This window comes from Leptonychotes weddellii, chromosome 6, assembly GCF_054177405.1.
Source record: "Leptonychotes weddellii isolate Sample4059 chromosome 6, ASM5417740v2, whole genome shotgun sequence".
NCBI classification, from domain to species: domain Eukaryota; kingdom Metazoa; phylum Chordata; class Mammalia; order Carnivora; family Phocidae; genus Leptonychotes; species Leptonychotes weddellii.
This window is the reverse complement of record NC_138374.1, coordinates 78,921,263-78,933,814: the sequence shown is the minus strand read 5'-3', so window position 1 is coordinate 78,933,814 and position 12,552 is coordinate 78,921,263. Positions and strand designations below refer to the sequence as shown.

The window sequence follows — 12,552 nt, the reverse complement described above, 5'->3', positions numbered from 1 at the left end:
CTGATGGCAATGTCAATAAGTTTTAAGAGATTGAAATCATACATAGAATGTCTCTGAACACAACAGAATTTAATTAGAAAGCAAAACAATAAGATCCTGAAGACATTCAAATATTTAGGAATTAAATATTCTACTTGTAAGTAACTCCTAAGTAAAAAGAGAAAGTTCAAGGGAAAATAGCAAATACTTCTAATATAAAAATAATAAAAATATAACATAAAAATTTGTGGGGTACAGCTAAAGCAGTAATTACAGGAAAATTTACAGTTTTAAATGCTTATATCAGAAAAAAATGCTTATATATTTTAAAAAACTGTTTAAATTTGCATTTTAAGAAACCAGAGAATAAACCCACAGCAAACATCATACTCAACAGGGATTTGAACTAATAAAAACTACTGGAACTAATAAATTCAGTAAAGCTGCAACAATATAAAATCAATATACAAAAATTGTTGCATATCTGTATGCTAATGTTCAAAATACTTGAAAAAGAAAATAAGAAAACAATCCCGTTTATGATGGCATCAAAAACACTAAAATACTTAGGAATAAAGTTAACCAAAGAAGTGAAAAATCTATACACTGAAAACTATAAGACATTGATGAAACAAACTGAAGACACAAATAAATGGAAAGATATCTCATGCTCATGGATTGGAATACTCAATATTGTTAAACTGTCCATGCTTCCTAAAGCCATCTATAGACTCAGTGCAGTCCCTGTGAAAATTCCAGTGGTGGGTGCCTGGGTGGCTCAGTCAGTTAAGCGTCTGCCTTCAGCGCAGGCCATGATCCTGGGGTCCTGGGATCAAGTCCCGAGTTGGGCTTCCTGCTCAGTGGGGAGTCTGCTTCTCCTTCTCCCTCTGCCGCTCCCCCTGCTTGTGCTCTCTCTCTCTGTCAAATAAATAAATAAATAAAATCTAAAAAAAAAAGTTCTGCCAAGATTAATCTGTTGAGTCCAAATCACAGCAGACATTTTCTTTTTTTTAATTGAAATTGATATGCTTATTCTAATATTTATGTGGAAACGGGAAGGGTAGCCTAACTCAGAAGTGGATCCACACATATGTGCAGTTGACTTCCTAAAGGCATCAAAGCATTTCAATGGAAAGGAAGGGCATTCCAACATTGCTGGAGCGATTAGATATCCATATGAACCTTGATGCTTCCTCACACCTCACAAGAAAACTTTATCTAAGATGGACCAAAGGGCTAAACATAAAAACTAAAATTATAAAGCTTCTATAAGTAAATATAGGAAAATAGCCTTGTGATTTGTAAGTAGGCAGATATTTCTTGGATCTGACAAAATAACAAAAGAAGATGATTTTTAGGTTTAACTTAAAAACTTTTGCTCATTGAAAGTGACCATTAAGGAAATAAACAGGCAGGCCACAGATTGGGAATAAATATTTCCAAAATGTATATCTGAAAAAAGACCTGTATCTAGAAAATATAAAGAACTCTGTAAGTTAGTAATAAAAAGATAGTCTGGTTCAAATAACTAGATAAAACACTTGAGTAGACACTTCCCAAAGGAAGATATATGAATGGCGAATAAGCACATGAGAAAGTACTCAACATCATCAGTCATCAGGAAAATGCAAATTAAAAGCACAGTGAAGTACCACTACACATGCCCCAGAATGGCTAACCCTGAAACAACTAGTAATACCAAGTGTTGCCAAGGATGTGGAGCTACCATAATTCCTGGACTTTTTTGGTGGCGTTGTGAAATGGTCTACTACTTTGGAGAAAAGTGTGCCAATGTTTTACAAAACTAAACTTATGCCTGCCCTATGATCCAGCTCTTCTCCTCCAAAGTATTTCCTTAAGAGAAGTGAAAACAGCTGTCCCAGAAGGATAGCTATGTATAGAATGTTCATAATTTTAAAGCCAAACCTGGAATCAACAACAGGAAAATGGATAGACATAATATTTTCTTATGATGGAATACAAATTAGCAATTAAGAGAAACTACTGACATATAGATTAACTTCAGACAATATGCTGAGCAAAAGAAGCTGAAAGCTATAGAATGCATATCGTTAGGTTTTCATTTCTATGAAGTAGAACGAGCAAAATTAATTCATGGCAGAAAAATATCAGAAAAGTGGTTCTGCTGAAGAAGAGATTGATTGGGAAGGGGGAACTTTTTGGAATGATAGGAATATTCTGTGACTTGATAAAGGTTTGTTCTACATGGATATTTGCCATAATTTATAGAATTATACACTCACATTTAGATTTCACTATATGTAAATTTTACCTAAAAAAAAAAAGTGCTATAAACAAAATTCCACATTCCTTACTGTGAAAAATTTTTTAGTAAACAAGTAGTAGTAGACCAGTTCTTCCCCCAAAACAATGACAAAATGGATTTTATTTTATTATTTTTAAAGATTTATTTATTTGACAGAGAGACACAGCGAGAGAGGGAACACAAGCAGGGGGAGTGGGAGAGGGAGAAGCAGGCTTCCCGCTGAGCAGGGAGCCCGACACGGGGCTCGATCCCAGGACCCTGGGATCATGACCTGAGCCGAAGGCAGACACTTAACGACTGAGCCACCCAGGCGCCCTGACAAAATGAATTCTAAACTATTGAATTCTAAACAATTGGGGGTTTTGCAGTAAGAGCAGAGCAGGCAGGTAAAAAGTGACTGGGCTTTGTAAATGGTTCGTCATGCAGTGGGAAGAGCAGAGGAGTTCTGACAAACACCAGGGTGCTCAAAGTGATGGGAAGTCTGAGTAGTGGAGAAGTTTGGGGGAAATGTCTAGAGAGCACAGTGTAGCCACACTGTACAGGAAAGTGTTCATTAGATGTCCATTACTCCAAAGGGCTCTAGAGCTAGAACTCTGTGTAGTCAGAGAACTCAGGGTATGAAAAAAGATTTTGAAATCATTTGTTTGTTAGGAAATTGTAAGAATCTGAAGTGTCCCAAAGGTAATGTAGTTTGTCTAAGTCAAAGGGGTAAAGGGGGGCGCCTGGGTGGCTCAGTCGGTTAAGCGGCTGCCTTCGGCCCGGGTCATGATCCCAGGGTCCTGGTATCGAGTCCCACATCGGGCTCCCTGCTCAGTGGAGAGTCTGCTTCTCCCTCTCCGTCTGCCTGCCTCTCTGCTTACTTGTGCTCTCTATCTCTCTGTCAAATAAATAAATAAAATCTAAAAAATAAAAAAATAGGGGGAAAAGTTTAAAAAAAAAAAAAACAAAGGGGTAAAGGGAAAGAGACCGCCACGAAGATAGGGAAGATGTGATTTATAGAAATAAATAAAGATTTGACAGCTTCTTGTTAACCCAAACTCGAGAGCTAGCCCATAGCCGAGGCTCTGACCCATAATCTTTAAAGCTGTCCCTTGATGGCTAATGAAATTACTTTCTAGACTTCCAGGATGCCATTAGGTATATTCACCACATTACCAGCAAACCATCTGCTGTGCTTAAAGAACTGCCTCTTGGGGTGACTGGGTGGCTCAGTCGGTTGAGCATCTGCCTTCAGCTCAGGTCATGATCCCCCAGGGCATTGGGATCCAGCCCAGCATCGGGCTCTCTGCTCTGCAGGGAGTCTGCTTCTCCCTCTCCCTCTCCCTCTGCCCCTCCTCCCACTTGTGTGGTCGCTCACTCTTTTTTAAAGATTTTATTTTTTTGAGAGAGAGAGGTGAGGGACAGAGGGACAAGCTGAGCAGGGAGCCAATGTGGGGATCCGTCCTGAGACACCGAGATCATGATCTGAGCCAAAGGCAGATGCTTAACCAACTAAGCCACCCAGGCACCCCTTTCTCTTAAATAAATAAATAAAATCTTAAAAAACAAAAACAAAAACAAAAAACCCTGCATTTGGCCGTACACAAATCCAAAGGAGCAGAGTGACCATGTAATTTATTACCCGAATGGGCATACTTCTGAATGTTGTTAATAACTGAACTAGAATAACAGGTGTGAATGAACATTGTTCTGGGCTAACCAGCTAATAGGGTCATTCTTAAAGGATGTATTTGAAAATTTTTCTTATTATTAAATAATCTCAGAAGCCGTAGGATAATGCTGATAATCACAATAACGTGTTTTTTCTTATATTCCTGAACTTGGCATTCTGACCTAGAGTCTACTTTTTCCCCTGAGTGATCATGTATACTAATGTAGGTTGCTGCTCTTGTTTTTTAATTTTTTAGCTTTGCATTGTCAGCACAGTGATCCCATACAGAAATGACTGTTAGGGGGCCCCTGGGTGGCTCAGTCGGTTAAGTGTCCAACTCTTGGTTTCAGCTCAGGTCGGGATCGCATGGTGGTGGGATCGAACCCCGAGTCAGGTTGTGTACTCAATGCAGAGTCTGCTTGAGATTCTCTCTCCCTCTCTCTTGTTTGTGTGTGTGTGCTCTTTCTCTCTAAAATAAATAAATCTTAAATAAGAAATGACTATTAAGGAGAAAGCTACATTAGAGACAAAGAAGTTTATTTATTTTTTAAAGATTTTATCTATTTTTTGACAGAGAGAGACAGCGAGAGAGGGAACACAAGCAAGGGGAGTGGGAGAGGGAGAAGCAGGCTTCCTGCCGAGCAGGGAGCCCGATGCAGGGCTCAATCCTAGGACCCCGGGATCATGACCTGAGCCGAAGGCAGACGCTTAACCATCTGAGCCACCCAGGCACCCCGAGACAGAGAAGTTTAAACCAAAATATTTTTTAAAGTTTTTGAACCAGTTAAGTAGAACTGAATAGAAGTTATCCATCGCTTGAACAGGTAGGTACTCCTGTAATAATAGGGGAACCTGACTTGCACTTCAGATGTAGATCTGTGGAAGAGGGGCATAAAGTTCATCTGCAGGGCACCTGGGTGGCTCAATCGGTTAAGCATCTGCTTTAGGCTCAGGCCATGATCTCAGGGTCCTGGGATCGAGCCCCGCATTGGGCTCCCTGCTCAGTGGGGAGTCTGCTTCTTCTCTTTCCTCCCTGCTCGTGCTCTCTCTCACTACCTCTGTCTCTCTCAGATAAATAAATAAAATCTTAAAAAAAATAAAATAAATGTTATCTTCAGATAATATATTAAAAATGTGGCAATATCGTTTTTCTTGATTTATGAAAGTAATACATACTCAAAAAAAAAAAAAATCCCCAGAAGTGCAGAAGTGATACCCTCTTCCCCCAGTTTTATATTTCTCTAAAGTTTGGTGTATTTAGTCCTATAATATATGCCAAAATATAAGCTTGTCCTCCCTCCCAATTTTCCCTTGAGAAAAATATATGCTTTATATTCAAATTCTTATATTTTTCATTTTACAAGTATCCTCTCAGATTATTTTACATACCCAAGCCCAAGGGCTTTTTGGTGAAGACTCACTGATTTCTAACATAATTTTGTTGTGGTTTGAGGATGTACTTTGTATGATTTCAGTTCTTTTAAAGTTATTGAGACTTAGGGACGCCTGGGTGGCTGAGTTGGTTAAGCGTTTGCCTTTGGCTCAGGTCATGATCTCAGGGTCCTGGATCGAGTCCCACATCAGGCTTCCTGCTCAGTGGGGAGCCTCCTTCTCCCTATGCCTGCCGCTCCCCCTGCTTGTGCACTCACTCTCTGTCTCTGACAAATAAATAAAATCTTTAAAAAAATAAAAAATAAAGTTATTGAGACTTGCTTTATAGCCTAGCAGATGGTCTGTCTTACAGAATGTCCCATGTGTGTTTCAGAGGAATGTTTCGATGTTGGGTCGAGTGTTCCATATATGTTAGTTAGACATAGGGTTGAGAGTTTTGTTCATATCTTCTATACTGCGCTCTGACCTTCCTTGTTTCTTTTTTTTTTTTAAGATTTTATTTATTTATTTGAGAGAGAGAGAATGAGAGACAGAGAGCATGAGAGGGAGGAGGGTCAGAGGGAGAAGCAGACTCCCTGCGGAGCAGGGAGCCTGATGCGGGACTCGATCCCGGGACTCCAGGATCATGACCTGAGCCGAAGGCAGTCGCTTAACCAACTGAGCCACCCAGGCGCCCGACCTTCCTTGTTTCTGATGAGATTGTTTCTGATGAGATGTACCTATTGTGTTGCTGTTCTTCTGTATGTCATTTTTCTCTTGATGCTTTCAATATTTTCTCTCTGTCCTTGGATTTTGGAAATTTCACTGTGATGTTTTAGGTATGATCCTCTTTGTATTTCACTGAGCTCCTTGAACATTCAAAGCTTCTTGGATTGGTAGGTTAATTTTTAAATCAAATATGCGAGATTTTTTTACCACTAATTCTTCAAATATTTTTTCTGCTTCTTTCTGTCTTTTGGGACTTTCATTACAAGTATGTTGGTAACATGATATCTTCCCATAGGTGTCTCTCTTCTTTTTCTTCCAATATTTTTTTCTCTCTGTTCTTTGGATTGAATAATTTCTGTTGGTCTCTTCTTAATAGATCATAATCCAGACTTCTACAATACATTATTTGAAAATTCAGTGATTCTTCTGCTGTCTCAAATTTGCTCTTTACCTCTAGAGTTTTTCTTTTGTAGGTTCTATTTGTTGAGATATCCTATCAAGTATTGTCATCTTTCTTTTAATTCTCTGAACATATTTATAGTATCTACTTCTGAAGTCTTTGCTAATCTATCATTTCTGACAATTTCTACTTAATACCTCTTTGATCCTGAGTAAGAGTCATGCCTTTTTATTTCATTACATGTCTAGTAATTTTTGGTAGAAAACTTGACATTTTAGATAATGATCATAGTAACTCTGCCTTCTAATTTTTTTGATAGTTGTGTTTGCTTCAGTAACTTGTCTTGTGCAACCACTGATGTCTCTGCTCATTTTTTTTATTCTTATATTTTTAAGCTTGGCTTCCTAGGAGTTGCACCTGTGTCTGTATAACTTAGTGATCAACCAGTGACTTCGGCAGAGGTTGTGCTCAAGCATCTTAATAAGAAAGGCCTCCGATTAATCCTTGTGTGAGTTGGGAAATACAGACAAAGTTGCTGTCAGTTTTCAAGTGAACCTTAGCTTTTACTTTTTGCCAGGCTTGCTTACATCTTCTCTACCCATTCATATAGTTTTCCAGTTAGCTAGAGATTTATGGAGAGCTTTCAGCCCTTTATGGCTCTTTAGTTTCCAGAATCTCCCTGTTCTGCCACGCCCCTTAGCCAGGACTACACTTTGGGCTTACAAAACTGTGGGCTTCTCTTATTCTCTCCTTATCAAGTTTACCACTTTTAACTGGCAGGGTCACAGGTTTTACCTGTTGGTCCACATTGAGTCTGCCCCCTCTGGCAATCACATTCCTGTTTTCATGACCAGCCATTCACTAGTAAAACAATTCTTACCAACCAAGGTAGTGGTGATGGCGGGGGTATAAATAGCCTCATGCAAAAGGCCACTGACTTCCCTTGTCCTTACCTGAAGCTTTATCAGTTTTTTTAACAGTAAATATTTATTTTTTCTTTAAATATTTACTTATTTATTTGAGGGAGAGCATGAGGGGAGGGGCAGAGGGAGAGAAGTAGACTCCATGCTGAGCATGGAGCCTGACGCAGGGCTTGATCCCACAACCCTGAGATCGTGACCTGAGCCGAAATCAAGAGTTGGACACCCAACCAACTGAGCCACCCAGGCACCCCAAAAGTAGACGTTTCATAATTGTTTTTTGCATTTGGTCCATTTCCAGAGCCCTGAATCGGTTGTCTTCGACAATCACAGTTCAGATGCAGTACATCACCTCTGTTAGTATGGGAACAGCGGGAGCGCTCCTGAAATTCTTTTGATAGTTGCTTTGAAAGTCCTCGCAGGCAGCACTTTCTAAGGATCGCAGTCTTAGGCCTGCTGTATTAATCTTTTCTGAACATCATCCTGGTCTTTTTTTGGTAGTTGAACTGCTCCTAGTGTTTCACTTCAGTATAATAACCAAAATCCTTCTGTTGACTTTTTTTTTTTTTCAATTTGGGGTTTAAAGCAATGATTTAAAAATATTTTCCCCTTGGGTGCCTACGTGGCTCAGTCAGTTAAGTGTCTGCCTTCAGCTCAGGTCATGATCCCAGGGTCCTGGGATTGAGTCCCGTGTCAGGCTCCCTGCTTAGCTGGAAGTCTTCTTCTCCTCTGCCCCTCCTCCCTGCTCATGCACTCCCTCTCTCTCTCTCAAATAAATAAATAAAATCTTTAAAAATAAATTTTCCCCTGGTAGATATATGATTACATTCGTATATCAAATTAGCAATCATCATTTTTTTTAAAGATTTTCTTTATTTGGGGCGCCTGGGTGGCTCAGTTGGTTAAGCGACTGCCTTCGGCTCAGGTCATGATCCTGGAGTCCCCGGATCGAGTCCCGCATCGGGCTCCCTGCTCAGCAGGGAGTCTGCTTCTCCCTCTGACCCTCCCCCCCTCATGTGCTCTCTCTCAAATAAATAAATAAAATCTTTAAAAAAAAAAAAAAGATTTTCTTTATTTGACAGAGAGCGAGCACAAGCAGGGGGAGCAGCAGAGGGAGAGAAGCAGGCTCCCTGCTAAGCAGGGAGCCCGACGTGGGGCTCCATCCCAGGACCCTGGGATCATGACCTGAGCCAAAGGCAGAGGCTTAACTGACTGAGCCATCCAAGCACCCCGCAATCATCATTTATAGTTGTAGTTTAAAAATTTTGTTGTTTCTCTAAACCTAAAATGAAGTGCATGCTTTTTTTGAGACTAGAATAAACAATAATACTATACTTTCTACATTTTAAATTACATGCTTGGAGCAATTTTGACAATTTATTATATCTTCCAAATATCTTAATGCCTTTTTGTTTCTTTTTCCCAGCTCGATTACGTGGTGTTCATGATGGTCTCTTCACTGGACAAATAGATGCTGTGGATACTTTTAATGCTACTTATAGAGTAACTTTTGATAGGGCAGGGCTTGGAACCCATACCATCCCTGACTATGAAGTTCTTGTAAGTATTTCATAATACACTTGTGTCTTATGCCTATTAAATATGTTACATGGGGCGCCCGGCTGGCTCAGTCAGTAGAGCATGTGACTCTTGATCTTGAGCTTGTGAGTTCAAGTCCCACGTTGGGTGTGGAGATTACTTAAAAATTAAAAAAAACCTTTTTTTTTTAAGATTTTATTTATTTGTGAGAGAGAGCATAATAAGCATGGGGAGCAGTAGGCAAAGGGAGGAGCAGGCTCCCCGCTGTGCAGGGAGCCCGATGTAGGGCTTGATCCCAAGACCCTGGAATCATGACCTGAGCCAAAGGCAGATACTTAACTGACTGAGCCACCTACATGCCTCAAAAATTTTAAAAATCTAAAAAAAGAAAAAACCACAAAGCAAAAAACAAAAAACAACTGTGTTGTGTAGAATTTTCTACAGACTGTATTTTGTGATAGAATCAAGACTTCAGGTCATGGAGGAAGAGATCCTTAGGAGTTCGCAGACCTGCCTCCTAGGCCCCTAGACCAGAACTCTACTCAAGTCTTCAACATTGTCTAGACGTGAACATCCCTCCATTGTACCTTACCCACACACCATTTTAGTATGACAGAGCTGATCACTCCTCACTCAATTACCTTGGGGAATAAGCAAAATGACACTTTTATTCCAGCTGTGTTGTTAAACTATGGTCATCTTGCAAAATGATTTTAAAAGTATGAAGTAACATCTTGCACATTAGGATTTGTTCTCTTGTTTTATCCTCAGAATTATGCAGGGTGGCTTTTAATTACTCTCACTTTTTGCACGATGAAACTTAAGACATAATACATTAAGTGGCTCTAGAGCTGGTTTCCTGGCAGGCTGAGACCAGAATCCAGATATTCTGAATTCTTGAATCAGTCCTTTAAAACTAGGCCAGTATTTCACCATTTCATGTCTGATTTAGCAATGTCATGAGAGTTATGCACCTTTCCAATAAGTCAAAATAATTTTAAGAACTAAGGCAACTCTGCAATCTAATGAAGTTTTTTAAAAGTTGAATGATGAACTTTCTTTTTTTTTAAGGTTTTAAAGTAATCTCTGCACCCAACGTGGGGCTCAAACTCACAACCCTGAGATTAAGAGTTGCACACTGTATTGACTGAGCTGGCCAGTGCCTCAATAATGAACTTTGTATTTTTTATTTTTAAAATTTTTATTTTTATTTTTCAAAGATTTTATTTATTTGACAGAGCACAAGCAGGGGGAGCTGCAGAGGGAGAGGGAGAAGCAGGCTCTCTGTTGAGCAAGGAGCCCGATGCGGGACTCGATCCCAGGACCCTGGGATTATGAATTGAGCCTTTAAAAGTTCAAAAGAAAGACGCTTAACTGACTGAGCCACCCAGGTGCCCCAATAATGAAATTTTTTTAACAGAATTGTTTGCCACTAAGCATTATGGAAATTAAATTGTTCGCTTTTAACGTCCCTTTTTTCATTTCTGTTATAAACTTGATTTTTAAGGTTTATGACCTTACAATTAAAAATCAAAATTTCTTGGGGCACCTGGGTGGCTCAGTCGGTTAAGTGTCTGCCTTCGGCTCGGGTCATGATGCCGGGGTCCTCGGATTGAGCCCCACATCGGGCTCCCTGCTCAGGGGGGAGCCTGCTTCTCCCTCTCCCTCTGCCTGCCGCTCCCCCTGCTTGTGCGCTCTCTGTCAAATAATAAAATATTTTTTAAAAATAAAAATTTCTTTATCTCCTTAGTGCAAATATAGAAGAATTTTCTTTTTCTGATACATACTTTTTAAAAATTAAGGCTGTTTATTGTGAGGCTTTCCTTTTCAAACATACTTTTTAGAGAGGAGAAATAGAAGAGAAAGAAAATTTGGACTACATTTGTAGAGCAAAGTACACCAACCTTAAGTGTTTTTCCTTAAAGGATGCAACCTTTCAACCTCCCCTGTCAGAAAAGGAAAACTGCTTTTCCAGTTCATTAATGTAATTTCCTTTAGGAGATCATCCAGATATTCCTCCCCGGCCGGGTAAGAGTGCACTGTAAGTGCAGTAGGTAATATTGAGCCAGCTTTTAGCACACAGCAAGCACCGGTAGTCCTAGGACACTTGAAGATTAATCTTTCAGGGCGCCTGGGTGGCTCAGTCGGTAGGCATCTGCCTTCAGCTCAGGTCATGATCCCAGGGTCCTGGGATGGAGCCCCGCATCGGGCTCCCTGCTCGGCGGGAAGCCTGCTTCTCCCTCTCCCTCTCCCTCTGCCCTTCCCTCCCACTCCTGCTTGTTCTCTCAAATAAATAAATAAAATCTTAAAAAAAAAAAAAGATTAATCTTTGATTTCCTGTTTCGATCCAGTGGTCTTTTTCTTAATTCTTCTGTTTTGTGAGTTCAGCCTTTGATGGCGAAGTAGTATTTCCATATTCTGACTTCGTTTTAGGCCTTTGACCTTTGTAGGATAATAGATTCTGTGATAAATCATAGCTCATGAGCGGGTGCGTGTTTCCAGCTTCAGTGTCATGTTTGTAAAGCTCAGATGGTCGGTAAAGTTCTTCAAGACTTGTGGGCTTTCCTCTTTTCTCAAAGAGTAATGAGCCTCATGAGACGATGCCAATTGCTGCCTTTGGACAAAAACAGCGGCCTTCTCGATTCTTCCTGACCCCACCACGGCTACATTACACTCCCCCTCTCCAGTCACCCATTACGGTAAGTGCCATTTTGTAAGTGTCGGCAATAATGTAAATGAGTATTATGAGCGTGAGTAATGTTTTTATGAAATACACATCTATTACAGCAACTTCAGGAGGTAGCTACATTATTTTAAGTTGTCTGTTACTAAATAAAATAAGTAGATCGTTGTTGCAACTCTGGAAATATTTTCCTTATTGTAAGATTTTTGATGTAATATTAATTATAATCGGATTTACTTTTTATCTAAAAATAAAATGCTTTCTTTTGAACAGTCAGTGGTTAAATGATTTCCCTCTTATTCCCATAGGATAATGATCCTTTACTAGGACAGTCACCTTGGAGAAGTAAAATTTCTGGCTCTGACACTGAAACGTTAGGTGGTTTTCCAGTAGAATTCCTTATCCAAGTGGTAAGAATTGCTCTATCTTGGCTTGCTTATGAAGAAAACTCAACGTCTTTTGTGTTAATTAAAATTGAAAATTTTTCTGACCAAATAATTTTACTTTTTTTTTTTTTTAATCATTGTGTTGGTTTTAAGAACCCTGTTATTTCCAGCAAAGCTTGAAAATAAAAGTCAGGGCGCCTGGGTGGCTCAGTCAGTTGAGCATCTGACTCTTGATTTCAGCTCAGGTCATGATCTCAGGATTGTGAGATCAAGCCCTGTGTCAGGCTCAGCAAGGAATCTATTTGATATTCTCTCTCTCCCTCTGCCCCTCCCATCCACTTGTGCTCACTCTCTCTCTCTCTCTCTAAAAAAAATAAATAAATAAAGTAACCTTAAGGAAATGAAAGTTATAACAGCCAAAAAAGACTTAGAGGTCTTTTTCATTGAGCTCTTCTTGCTATGTTAAGGACTCTAACATTACACCATATGCTCTGTCAAACCTGAATGGTTAGCTGTTAATAACTTGTGTAAGTACAAAGGCTTTTATTTAGTGACCTCAGTGCATCCTGCAGTTATCAGTCAACTGAGCAGTTACGATGCGTTGGCT

At 39.7% G+C, this 12,552-nt stretch overlaps 1 protein-coding gene across 3 annotated transcripts in view; it reads left to right on the top strand.

The window, feature by feature from the left end:
• The window catches only part of LIN9 (lin-9 DREAM MuvB core complex component), a 70,795-nt gene that overhangs the window by 32,643 nt on the left and 25,600 nt on the right, over positions 1-12,552 (top strand). For all 3 annotated transcript variants that reach the window (XM_081824421.1, XM_081824420.1, XM_081824419.1), the window contains 3 exons: positions 8,764-8,897; positions 11,456-11,575; positions 11,868-11,969. In XM_081824421.1, the coding sequence (XP_081680547.1) occupies positions 8,764-8,897; positions 11,456-11,575; positions 11,868-11,969 (356 nt within the window). The remainder of the gene's footprint in view (positions 1-8,763; positions 8,898-11,455; positions 11,576-11,867; positions 11,970-12,552) is intronic.